The sequence below is a fragment of the Argentina anserina genome, chromosome 4 (genome assembly GCF_933775445.1).
Source record: "Argentina anserina chromosome 4, drPotAnse1.1, whole genome shotgun sequence".
In the NCBI taxonomy this organism is placed as follows: Eukaryota; Viridiplantae; Streptophyta; class Magnoliopsida; order Rosales; family Rosaceae; genus Argentina; species Argentina anserina.
The window spans coordinates 23165064-23177875 of NC_065875.1; the positions used below are offsets into that span (position 1 = coordinate 23165064).

At 39.1% G+C, this 12812-nt stretch overlaps 3 protein-coding genes across 4 annotated transcripts; all 3 read right to left on the reverse strand.

Annotated features, from left to right (window-relative positions):
* Window positions 1-2: 2 nt before the first annotated feature.
* LOC126790893 (protein CHUP1, chloroplastic) lies at window positions 3-6275 on the reverse strand. Of its 2 annotated transcripts, XM_050517261.1 has the most exons (10): window positions 6165-6275; window positions 4346-4605; window positions 4064-4152; window positions 3150-3923; window positions 1497-2873; window positions 1263-1394; window positions 931-1112; window positions 730-841; window positions 480-623; window positions 3-366 (listed from the first exon to the last, which is right to left on the reverse strand). In XM_050517261.1, the coding sequence occupies exons 2-10, from the start codon at window positions 4449-4451 to the stop codon at window positions 268-270; spliced, it is 3015 nt and encodes a 1004-aa protein (XP_050373218.1). In that variant the 5' UTR covers window positions 4452-4605; window positions 6165-6275; the 3' UTR covers window positions 3-267. The 2 variants fall into 2 exon arrangements, with proteins under 2 accessions (XP_050373218.1, XP_050373217.1); XM_050517260.1 differs by lacking the exon at window positions 6165-6275 and having other exon boundaries at window positions 4346-4830.
* Window positions 6276-6532: 257 nt separating this feature from the next.
* LOC126790816 (uncharacterized) lies at window positions 6533-10185 on the reverse strand. The gene is made up of 11 exons (XM_050517165.1): window positions 9883-10185; window positions 9696-9782; window positions 9380-9541; window positions 9149-9228; window positions 8709-8797; window positions 8506-8609; window positions 8333-8411; window positions 8181-8256; window positions 7951-8062; window positions 6948-7479; window positions 6533-6828 (listed from the first exon to the last, which is right to left on the reverse strand). Exons 1-11 carry the CDS (start codon window positions 10103-10105, stop codon window positions 6735-6737), a joined length of 1638 nt encoding a protein of 545 aa, XP_050373122.1. The 5' UTR covers window positions 10106-10185; the 3' UTR covers window positions 6533-6734.
* A 748-nt stretch (window positions 10186-10933) lies between these two features.
* Window positions 10934-12467, reverse strand: LOC126790455 (probable transmembrane ascorbate ferrireductase 4). The gene is given in 4 exon segments (XM_050516691.1): window positions 10934-11293; window positions 11824-12020; window positions 12134-12185; window positions 12301-12467. Coding segments are annotated over 4 exon segments (738 nt in total). The 5' UTR covers window positions 12463-12467; the 3' UTR covers window positions 10934-10966.
* Window positions 12468-12812: the final 345 nt, after the last annotated feature.

Sequence of the window (12812 nt, forward strand, 5' to 3'; positions counted from 1 at the left end):
TCGACATGACAATGATGACATCATGTATTGAATAAAGGCAGTTCTCACTTTACAGCAAGTTTCAGTTTTCCTATCAAGGTATATGGAAGAAGTCTTGTACAACAAGTACTGAGTAACTATTCGTAATTTACTTTTGGCCTCAATGTACTTGCAACTGCATTACATGTTCAGATATGAACGACTCTGCAGCATGAATAGTAAAGATGGGAAGATACAACAGAAAAAACAAGAGCTGAAGGAGGAGAGAAAAAAAATCCTAGACTCAAATTAAGTTTCTGGCCCATTTTCTTCTCCTCTTTGTGAATTCACACGACCCCTTAGCTCTTCGAATGCCTTCATGCTCTCTGCATCAAAGCCTCCAGCAAACTGAAAACAGTTCGACAGTTGAATTTTAAATTTCTTTTCAAATATGTCGCAACTTGTAAATTCTGTATCTAAAATTACCGAACAACTTCAACAAAAGCAAAGTTCTGATATACCTGATGAACGCGGAAGGCAAAACGCACGCCTTGCAGAAGTATAAACTCTCTGTTTGGTTCCTTCTCAGGTCCACTCAATGCATCAAGTTCTGAAGCTACGCGTTTCATATACTTTCTTGCCAACTGTACAGATGAGAGCTTGATCTGCAAAAGAAAACATCTTGTAAGAGATTATTTTGCCATAAAAGAGATTAGCATAATTAGAGGTAGTAAATGCAAAACAATTTCTCTTTGAAGTTTTAAAACATACCTTGCCAACTACTCCAGAGTCTAATAACCAATCAACTGGAATTCCAAACTCCTTGCATCGTGAAATAGCCATGTCCCTTGTACGCAACAGAGCATATACACTCTGCTCAACCCTGGCAACAAAATAACAGAAAGAATGAGACTGATAGAAAGCGGCACGTCTTATAATCATCATGTCAATTTATAAAGACAAATCCCATACTTTTCGAGCAATGTGTACATCTTTTTCAGAGCAGCTTCACATGAGAGTTTAGGATCATCAACAAAAGTGGAAACTCTCTGTTCCAACTTCACCAGGTCCTGGTATTCAAAAGCTGCTTCTCTTAAAGCATCAACTTTCCCCTCAGGCCAATCAAAGTGCTTGAGGACGGCCCTTTCATCAACCTACAAAAGGTAGCAACATAATAAACCCATATTGAAAACAAGTGTTATCACATTTAAAAAATTCAGCAGCTATTAGTATCTTAACCCGAGTAAATTACTATTCCTTCTACCATGGAAAGTATCTTTTGATATATGTTTGTGAAGGCATACCAAAAAGGAGAGCTCCTCATCAAGCCAGTTCACAAAGGCTACCAAATCTTCAATGTTTGTGAAGGAAGCTGCACGAACTTCAGTTGCCAATGACATGACAAAGTCACCTTGAGCTTCAACATCAGCTTTCACCTGAATCAAGCCCACACATTTTCAGCATTTTTATAATTTAGTACTAATTACCATTGGTCAAAGCAAGCAGATAATTGAAATGAAGAACATAATTCTACTCACAGCTAAAAGGAAAGATGATTTGTTCTCAATTTCCCCAATCATGTTGCTCCTTGCACTAGACACATTAGATGATGTAGATATTAAAGATGATGTATCCTTCTTTGCCTCACGTTTCATAAGCGACTGATAGAACTCAACCAGCTCAGGAGCCCGATGCACTTTATCATCACCTCCTGCACCCCTTGGCAAGCTTCCTGGTGGAGGAGGTGGACGAGGTGGTCCACCGGGTGGTGGAGGAGGTGGCGGTGGACCACCTGGTGGACGAGGTGGTAGTGGTATTCCACTCGAGGGAGTGGGAGTTGGACCAACAGGGGCACCTCCAGATTTAGGAGGTGGCCGAGGCACCCTAGGAGGTCTCTTCTCAATTTGAGCAAGTTTCATCTTGCTTATTTCTTGAGGATCAAATGCCTTACTGCCATCCTCTTGGTTGCTTGAATCACCTGAAATAACTGCCTTCTCCTTTATAAGGGTAAGTTTGGGTGGCAAACTAACTACTCGTTCCTTGTCACTCTTTCTTCTAGGCTCATAGCTAAAACCTACATTTGATTTATCACCAAACTTCTCTGCTCTTGCTTGGTCAGCCCTTTCCTTAATTTGCTTTTCCCTCTCCAAGGCCAACTTATGACGATCCTTATACGCAGGATATTTCTCATCTAGAACACCTTCAACAGATTTGGACATCACATGGAAAGATGATGCAACAGAATTAGGCGAGTCACTAGAAGGCATTTGTGTTCTAATGTTTGGAAGGGTGGGTGTTTGAGGAGAGTCAGGAAGTTCCTGGTCCATCTTCCCAAATGTAGTGATTGCTACACCATCACTTGCATTCCTCAGCATTAATGCTTCCAGCGGTCCCCTTGGTCGAACACTCATACTTGCCCTGCCTGGAGAGCTTCCGGAGAATGATCTGGCTGGAGATGAAAGAGCACTAGAATCATCTTTGCTTTTTCCCCATTTTTTTAGCTTCTGGAGTAAGCTAGGTCTTTTAGTAAGACTACTATATCGACTGGTGGAACTATCAATTGAAGCATTATCAAAATCCTCACTTCCAGGGGAAGATGGTTGAGAATAGTTGCTTTCCATATCTGTATCCCCCTGCCCACGCTCTGATCCTGCATACTCCAACATCAGTTGTTTGGCCTTCTCTTGTGACTTAGGGCTCAGATTCTTGTTGAGATCACGAGCTGATATCTTTCCTTGAGGTGTCTGATAGTTCCGGAGCTCAAACCTCAAGCATGCATTTACCCAACGAAGGTACACTAGCTCTTCAACTTCACTGAACCTGTTCATCTGGAGACCTTCCACTTGCTTCAACAGGTCCTCATTTGCATGCTTTAAATTATTGACCTCGCCTCTTACATTGGCAACCATTTCAGTCTGAAATATTGAGAAAAGGCATTGTAAGGAAATATGCTACAAATATGTTTAGGAGCAGCATTCACAACTTATTTTGCTGATACGCTAGTCCAATACTCTATGCGCTTCCATCGGGTTTTTAAATCATTTTGACTAAATAAAGAAGTTATAAGCTTTTCATATAAGTTTGAATATCAACTTCCAGAGCCAAGAAAGAGAAGTACTAGTCTCAACTCAAAATAGTGAAGGACACTATTGTGTAAACCACAATTAGTACAAAAAAGATCTCAGACTAACCTCTGTCATATTAGAAAGCTCCACTACTCTTGCTTCAGCAGCATTTAATTTAATAGACAGTTCTCTCTTTTCAATTTGAAGTTCCTTGTTCTTTCTCTTAAGCTCCATGACTTCAACTTCCAAGTCTTTCACTGCTTTCAGTTTCTTTTCAATATCAGAATCTTTCCTGACCGCCTCTTCCTCTTTTTCCTGTAGACCTGAAACTTGTTGTTTGAGTAACAGTAACTGGCCTTTTGTCTGGTTAGCTTCAAGCTGAATTTTCCTCTGCAACTCCTTAATCTTATTCCTTGCTGCCTCCAGCTCCTTCTTGGTGGTAGCTCCCTGTGCAATCTCTTCTTGAAGCTTCTTCCTCTCAGCCTGCAGAGAGTTGATAGTGATATTGAGCATGCCAATCTCCACTGTCTTTATCTTGAGCTGCCGTTGTATTTCAGTGATGTCTGATTCCTGTTCCTTCAATCCATAGTACTCGAGTAATTCACCTTCAAGTTTCACTTCTCTTTCCTCTAATTCCTTTACCAAATTGCGCAGCCGTTCCAGCTCACTTGCATTATTAGCCATTTCAGTTTCATATACATCTTTCTCATTACTATCCTTGTTAACAATTATCGGGTAGTCAATCTCCCCAGATAAAAGATCTTCAAATTCCGGTAATATATCTTCAACATCAAAATCACCACCAGGTGGAATATCACGAGCTCGATCAAATACACTGCTGATTAATTTAACCTCTTCTTCATCCTCTTCCTCCTCCTCATCCTTGTCTTCTGCTTCTCCCTGCAATATGTATGATTCCTAGTTAGCTCAAACGCAAAAAATGAAGTAAGAAAAAATGGTACTAAATTATCAAATCTGCAAGCTAGGTTTTTATATTGCAAAAAAGATGGAAATTTGACAGAAGTTTGTTTTGTACTTACATCGTTCTCCTTGAGGCTATCATTAGAATATGTAAGCTGCTCTTCATCTTCCTTCTCGCTTTGAGGTTTAGAGTTTGTCTCTCCATTTTCTAAGTTGCAACATGAAAAGAAGAATGCGACAACAATCAAAAAAATTGAAGAATATGAAAATTACAATGGAAAGGACATTATAAAAAGGCCTCTTCTCCCCCATCCCTATTCGTAGAAATGATATATATACTTTCAATAAACATATAACTGATATAAGGATGTGGTGGATATCATACTTATACAGATGAATACCTGAAGGTCTAGTGGTTGAGGCTGATGAATTCAAGTTTTTGGCGTTGAACTGCCTTGCTGCAAAGGCTGCAATTGAAGCAGCAACCAAGAGTGCTAACCTTATCATGGAGATATTGCAAATACAAAAAGCTTATGCATCCACCCATCTACAAAGATAATCCAACTCCAAAGCATCCCACCACCCTCTTCTTCGTTCCCACCCCATAATTGATAACTCACACCATTATAGCCCTGGAAGTGCGGCAACAGCAACCCAGAATCTGTAATTCCCAAGAGAGCTTAAAAAGCTAATCCTTTGTCTACAGCCATATCCAATCACACACATCCCCAAAACAGTTTGAAGGATTACACATTTATATGTTTATATTAATAGCCAATCTACTAATGAAGTATAACATTTATGCACCATGACCTTTCATACGAGAAAGATTGCTTGTGTCAGAAGTTCTTGATAAATAGAATCCCAGTAGAGCTCTTAATGTTAAGAGCTACAGGAACCACCGATATCTAGTGGTCATTCTTCTCCAAAAGGATTGACATTTCATAAATGGGTGGGTCCAAACAAGTCTGTAGATTATAAGGATGATATGCAGTTAAACAAGCCAAAAACCAAAGCTAAAGAGTGAAATGACCTTACGAACTGTAAATTTGAACCGCATTATTCCTGCTTAATTGTATCTCTCTCTTGTTATGGATATTACCTAATATCTGGCAGTCATGTGAATCTGTAGGTTCCATTTCTAATTCTATAGGGCTGCTGAATTAATATTTCTGTTAGCAGTTCATCCTAATAGTTCGATTTTGTTCACATATATTTTAGCTCAGCTTGATCACAAGTTCACAACTCAAGACAAAATAGGATCAATCATTGCCATCTGATCCGTCTCCCTAACTTTGTACGGTTAAAATCAGATGGCAGAGGATCTACAGAAGTTAACAGTGATAAATGGTTGTTTGGTGTTTGGTTATGCAAGTACTAACCAATTTAGTAGGTCCAGACCAAACGGCTCTTGTATTGAAGACAAGCTTTGTTTGGCTTGTCAAGCAATGAAGATGGGAAGATCAGAAAGTAGGTTGATGACTAAAGATAGGGCTGATGTTAATTCTCAGCCTCTTGCTTGTGGACTAGAGCTACGGAAGCTGCAGCCAACCATCAGCAAAATAAACCAAACTTTCTAGTGAATGACCAAAAAAATCCACTTGTTTGCCTTTTTGGCATTTCTCTAGAAGCTTGTTTCTTTGTTTTTGGTTCTGTATGTTTTGGGTAAACAGAGTGGAATATTATAATTATACCATACATACATGATAAAAACCCAGAATCATCTTACCTTTTAACCCATGTAAAGCTCAAAGATAACATCCAACTGTAAACCTATGACAAAGTTACAAAACTAAACAGCAAATTATAGATAAGATCGAAAACTGAGATGTGGTCGAAGTCAGGCCACCAAAACGACCCATTGATTTTGGACGAGGGACTTTCGACTCAGTGACAATGTCAAAGCTGGAAGAGAGAAAACCCAGAAAAACAACAAGAAACATACATCGCTTTCTGGATTATAAGTTCATGGGGCTCCACCATTACAGCAGAAGCCAAAGCATTATCTAAAAACCTTAGACCCTAGTGGTTTTTGGGGCTCTAAACATTCCATGTTCTCTTGTGGCTAGCTGGCTTTGGGGATTAGACCAAAGTACCAAACAAAACAACAATATGTGCTGACACCGAATGAAACAAGAAACCGTTCCTAAAGAAGTTTCTGTAAATATAACTGATTGAGATGAAAAAGGAAACTATGGAGTTGGGTAGAGCAGAACATACCTTGTGGGATTCACAGAAGCTGAAAGTACAGGTGGTCATGGCCAAAGCTTGAATCTTTGGACAGTTGCAGTGAGCTATAAAAAGAACTAAGCGGGAGGAATCACGTTTTGACCGCTTGTCTTCTGTACTTTAACGGCTGACTGACTAGTCAGGGATGGTTGGGATTTTACCGTTTCACCCCAGCTGGATTCTTGACGGCATTTCACATTTCTGAGTTGTTCGAGGGGCTAATGGGAAGAAATGTTAAGTCTTGACACAAAGTGGTTAAAACTGTTAAGAGAGCCAGTACTGATTTCTTGGTTCCACATAACATACCCCTCGTGGGTTTAACATGCATCAATTTCATATCAAGTATAGGGTGGCTTAAATGAGCGGCGAATTTATCAATCTCATAGCAGATTCAAAATCACATCAGGCGTTTGGAAGTTATACAAGGAAGCCTCAAGGCTCGAGTGCATACACATTATAGCACTAGGAAACTCCATAAGGAGGTTCTCTGGTCATGAATTTAATTTAAACTAGCATGACATCATTGATAAGTCTTCTCTATATGTTTAGGAGCGAGGACTGTCAAGCTTGGTTATCCCATTTCCACCTTCGTCCTACCTCCTCGAGTACCTTGGCACGAGCTTGGCTCTTCTTTGCTTCATCCTCGATCCAAGATCTGCATCATTGCTTAAAATTATGAGGAATTACATTCCACCACGACATTCCATAATATCTTTAAAGTTTGGGTGCAAGTTTAAATATATGTCCACAATTTAGGAAGTGTTGAAAGCATACTTGAGAATTCGGACAGCTTCTATCTCAGCTTCAAGTATTGATTTCTGATCAAGCATACTTTCCCGCTTAGTCTCTAAATCACACAGCACATCACGCATAGCGCACTTCTCAGCCACATATGTAGTCCTCTCCGATGCAAGCTTTTCTGACATCTCATTCACCTCTTCCTTGAGACTAAGAAGTAGTTGCCTTTGACAGTCCATAGCTGCCTTCTCCTTTAGAAGCTCAGCAGAGTACCTTTCTTGAACACTTTTCTCCTCTTCCAAAGCACTAAGGGCAGCATGATACGCCTTCCCTACTTCAAGACCATGAGTTTTCTCTGCATTTAGTTTCTCATCCCAAAACTTTTGTATGTCTTCTCTATCCAGTAACTCGGACCTGATAACCTCCATCTCTGCCTTCCTTGCAGAGCTTTCAGCCTTCAGTCTCAAAAGTTCAGATGAAATTGCTTCTGAGATCCTACCACTTGTTAGTGCCACTGCTGCTTGTGCTTTAGTTGAAGGTTTGTTTGGTTGCAGTCGCTTGCACTGTCCTGCAAGAAAATTATGTCATGGGTTCTTAGCTGAGTAATTTGACAGCATATTTTACATCACAACATGAAGAAATTTGTGACTCCCTTGTAAGAGAGACTTCAAGCGGCGCCCATACCATATAAGGACAAAAATAAGCATTCCTGTTAAACTTGCAGATGTTCTCATTATGTTTCAGTGTCAGCCAAAGAGGTATCATGCATTCATCTAGTATGATAGCTAAATTAAATTCCTTTTAAGTTCAATTTACTCTCTTAATCCCAATACTAACTCTTATCAATATGGACAAAAACAGCTATAATTTCCATATATTTATTCTTCTCATTGAGAACAGACATCAGTAACAAACAGAGCCATAATCTATAGCAGGTAAATTATATCGAGCGTGTGCATTTGTTCAACCATTCACGTATGTGAGTACACATGCTTGTAAGTTCTAAAGCAAATTATAGAAACACAGTCAATGGGAATACCAAAAACTCTTCTGAGTATGCTTTTTTCCCCGGCCAGCAAGTCAGCATATAGTCTCGCTGATGCATCTGGACTGATATCTTTCACATCCATAAAATCTACTACTGTTGATGTCTGGACTGCAAACAAGGCAGTTTTTAAAACCAATGAAACTGAAAAGGTATGACTGTTTATATTTGGGGGAATATAAAGAAAGATTTCCAATTGATGATAATTTTCAAATGATCTTTACCTGATCATTTATTTCTGGCGAAAAGTCATACTCTAAATGGGCTTTCCAGTCAATCAGATCCTGCCGAGATATAAACCTGACGCACCATGTACTTCTTTTAGCATTTGAGGGTAGACAGATATAAAAGAGAAGAGGTTCAGCATAAAACGTACCTCTCAGGGAAGAAATAGTTGTTTCCATGAGAGCTCTTTGGTGATAATTTGCTGGGAATGACACCAGCTTCAGCCAGGGCTTAAGGACAAATTCAGAATACGGATTTAAATTGCCTTCTTTTTCACAGAGTCCGATTAATAACAATAAAACAGGTGAAAGGATCAATCCTTACCCTGGATGGACCTGAAATCAGGGTCCTTGACACTCACATCATCAAATGCAGTAACAAGGGAGCCAGAGAGTGAAACTGATGGGACAAGTCGGTGCTTTACATTCCTAGCAGGCACATTAAAAGTATGTTAGGAAGACTGTAGTAAACATCTCGAAGATGACATATAAGATATTTCAAGTTGTGTCAGTGTATGGATAAATTACCTTTCCAATGATGTGTTCATTCGAACTAACCATTTAGCATATTCCCTTCGAGTACACAGTTCATCAGCCTTGACATCGTGTTCAATGATCTGCATACCTTAGTTACAGTTGAGAAATTCATGCTTAGAGACCCAAAGCTTCAGTTTCCACTACATTACATAGTTCAAAATTCAAGTACATAGCAAATACACATTAAATTTTTTAGGTCATTACACAAAATAATCACAACACTACCATTTATGGATAAGTTGAACCACTGAGCATGCAATAATTTTTTCCAAAGTATCTAGCCCTATCTATTCCTTAAGTTTCATATTTGAGTTATAAGTAAGAAATATCAGCATCCTGGAATCCTGCTTCAAAGACACTGGACATGGAAGCAATAAACTATGCAAATAGATCCTGCATAAATTTGAACAAACTCTAACAAATAAACACACCTTCAGTTTCTTCAAAACTGTCAAAGCTTCCTGTTGAGTAGAATCTAAAGCAACAGGGATCAAAATCCTCTCAAGCTTCTCTGCAGTTATACAAAACAAGAATAAGAAATAATATACCACAAACACATTTACGAATCCACAAATCAAAGAAAGCAATCAATAAGATGTCTCCGGAATATGTTCAAAGAGACAACAAAGCCTAACAATAACACGATGCTCAATTTGATATACCTGATGCAACACTTCTCCTATCGGTAACAGGTATAGCCTCGGTCCCAGTCTCTGAGACCAGTCCATCCTCATCCAATGCTCCACTGTTTTCAGTACTAGTATCAGCCGGACTTAATATCCCGTGAAGAACATGCAATGGACCAGTAATCCGAAACTTAAAACCTACAAAATACAACAATGTGGTATTCACAACAACCAACTCAGCACCCGTATACACAAAACTAACAATCTCATTCATCCTCCACAATCCAGTAATCCAAATGAACCCAACTCAGTAATAAAAACAACAAAAAGGCAGCATAAGTAAAATGCAGACCTTTTCGGGTTAGCGAGAAGTAAGCAATGGCAGCTACAGCAACTGCCACAGAAGCTACAATAGTCCTGATCACAAATGTAGGTAACCCTGCACAGTAAATTTACAACAAGGGTAACTTAAAGACTCAATTTTTACAATCATAGTACATATGGGGTGGTGAAAAGGGTTAAAAAGATGAGATTTTTACCTTGGTTTTTGGGGTGAATGGGAGCTTTGGGGGGTCCCCAGCCGGCGTAGGAATCAGGATCGGGAGGAAGCCAAGAAAGGTCGAGGCTTTGGTGGGAGAGAGAGGCGGAGAGGCGAAGGGGGAGTGTTGGGGATCTGGGTTTGTAGAGAATTGGGGATTGGGGGAGAGAACGACGTCGTAGAAGGAAGGAAGAGAAGGTTGGGAGGAAAAGAGATGAGCACATGATGAGGTTTTAGGGATTTGGAGAGTTGAGTTGGGATTTGAGAAGTGGTGAAGAAGCTGAGAGAGAGAGAGAGAGAGAGAGAGAGAGAGAAGTGGGTGTTGCGAGTTGTGACTGAGAGACTAGTAGGAGGTGGCAGTGTGGCACATCTGTTTGGTCGCCGAATGCTAAACTACAAAGAAATTGATTTTTCCTTTTCTTTTCGGTGTATATTTTTTTTATAGAGAAAATGAAATTACAACCGAAAACATCTAAAACATTTAGGCGATGACGGTTTCTTCATTTTGTTAAAGTTCTATTTAAGAACAATGCTATCACTAGGAACATTCTTAAAGCTCATATATATTCATAATAGGACACCAAAATTGAATGTCATTGATAAGAGAATAAATTCTCTAAGGTAGGGCACTTATTCGATTTATTGAATCTATGATTGGTTTGGAACTTCGGATTCTCCTCGACCTTAAGCGTTCGTTAAAAGCAACTCAATCGATTCCTCTCAAGTCTCAACTATATAAATCTCCATGAACACATTGCATGAGTTGCAGGATCGGATTCGAGTGACGAAGGTTGATATCTTTCATCTCTAGTCAACTTTAAGAATTACAAGATTAATATTCCACAAAAGTATTGAAGAGAAAACTGCTTTGTTTCTAAAAAGGCATTGTTTAGAATAATTTAAGGATTTTCTAAACCACGTTTTTTAAAATGAGTTTTCACCTCACATAGTGTAGTTGGTTAGAATGTCAAACTATTAATGAGAAATTAGAGAATCATTTTTGCTTTTTTTTTGGTGTCACAAATTAAAAATTAATTTCATGGCCATTTACATAAAGAAATGATCATTTCACTAACAAAAATGTTTTAACAAGAGGGACATTTCTTGGTATCTGAATAAATGAGCTTAGTTTGAGTGGTTTGGTACTTGGCTGATATTGCAGCCAATATTACAATGCCACTAAGCAAGGCCAAACCAAGCCCTAAACTATTAACAACCATGGATTATGTGCAGTGTTTAGACACATTCCTCCTTGTTTGCAAGAATGTCAACTTCTCCAAAAGCCCAGTTTCTGCTGTAGCCACTGCCAGACCATAAGTGTAGAGCCCAAGGAAGATGTGCCAAGGCAACACCATTTGCCTAACTGTGCGCCCTTCTCCTCTATGCCAAAAGCTCAAGAATCCCATCAACCACTGCAACAATCACCAAAATCCACTATCAGCCATAGTTCTTCTTCTCAGTTATGTCAATCTGGAACACATACAGTATTAGGATGCTCATTGTGGGTCTCCTTCCAATTGAACCCACACATTGAAATATTAACTATGCAAGTGATTGAACAACCATCATTAGTTTTGTCCCCATTTGATGAATTATTTTCATTAAAATAGTTGATGGAGTATTCAATATACAGATAACATGACCTTCATGCTTTTCCAACATCTAAAAGCGTCCTAAGCATGTTTGCTCATTGACAATGTTGAGATTGCCAGATAAACTTTGTCATGAAGTTCTTAAAGATAAAAGCTGAACTCTGAAAATGAGAGCAACATCAATGTACTTGTGTTTATTTTAGATCGACCACAAATGGCATCACTACCTCTTAAGGATCAACCATGATCATATATAACAATGCAGTTTTCCAGGAAACGAAAATAGCTTTGTGAACTCAACCCCAAATATCAAACTTCATATAGAAGACTTGAAGAAGAGAAGTAAGTACCTGAGCTCCAAACAAGCTAATGCAGACCAAACCCATCCAAGAATGCAGACTATAGAAATTAGCCACAACACCCTTCTGGCCCTGAAACTTGGTCCAAATCCCAAAGATCCCAGAACACAAAGCCACACCTTGAAGACACAAATGCACTGATTTCTTCAAACTTCTTGAACCGGGCAACCACCTATGTATCAAAATTGCTGTGCAAAAAAAAAAACACTCAATCCCAAGTAATAAAAACACATGCTTTACATCAATTTAAGGGTCTGCTTCAAACTTTTAAATCAACTTCTTGGTTTGGTTCTTTCACTACCTTCTCCACTGATGAGAAGAAAGCCAATGACCATGAACAAAGGATGAAGAGCCTGTAAAACCAAATCAAACCCACCACATTCAGCTTCAAGAAAGAATCTTTATGGGTTTTTCAATACAAATCAAGCAATGCAAAGAAAAAAAGGAGTTGGGTAGTTCGGCACAAACAGAATAGGTGATGCCCTGGTCTTGTTGGGGAAAAGACTCATCAGTAGAGAGATGATGGAAGCTGGACCTGAATGAAAAGGTCCAAATCAAGACCAGCACTGCCACCAAGAGCCCAAAGATTCTAGCAAGGAAGAGCAGAGGGACTACTGAACCAGTGGCCATGGCAAAACTCAGAGCTTAACAGTGGTAAAGAAGTAGAAGAAGCTAAAAAGTAGCAACCGACAGCTGAGCTTTAGATCCAGAACAGTAGTACTTCATACTATTATTCAATTTGAGACAGCCATTTTCTCTTTTGGAATTCTTTATGTAGAAAAAAGTTGATCAATTAACTCAAGTACTCATGAGTCTCAGTGTCTCAGTTATTCTGTGTCCCATTAGCCTTGTTTTTATTATCATCCCATTAAACTACTAGTTGTTAATTCTTTACATTAGAACTATTAAAAACTTCATGGAATTGAGTGAGGCTAATTAAATTCCTCCCGGAATAGATGGCAGAGATGTGGATTCCTGTG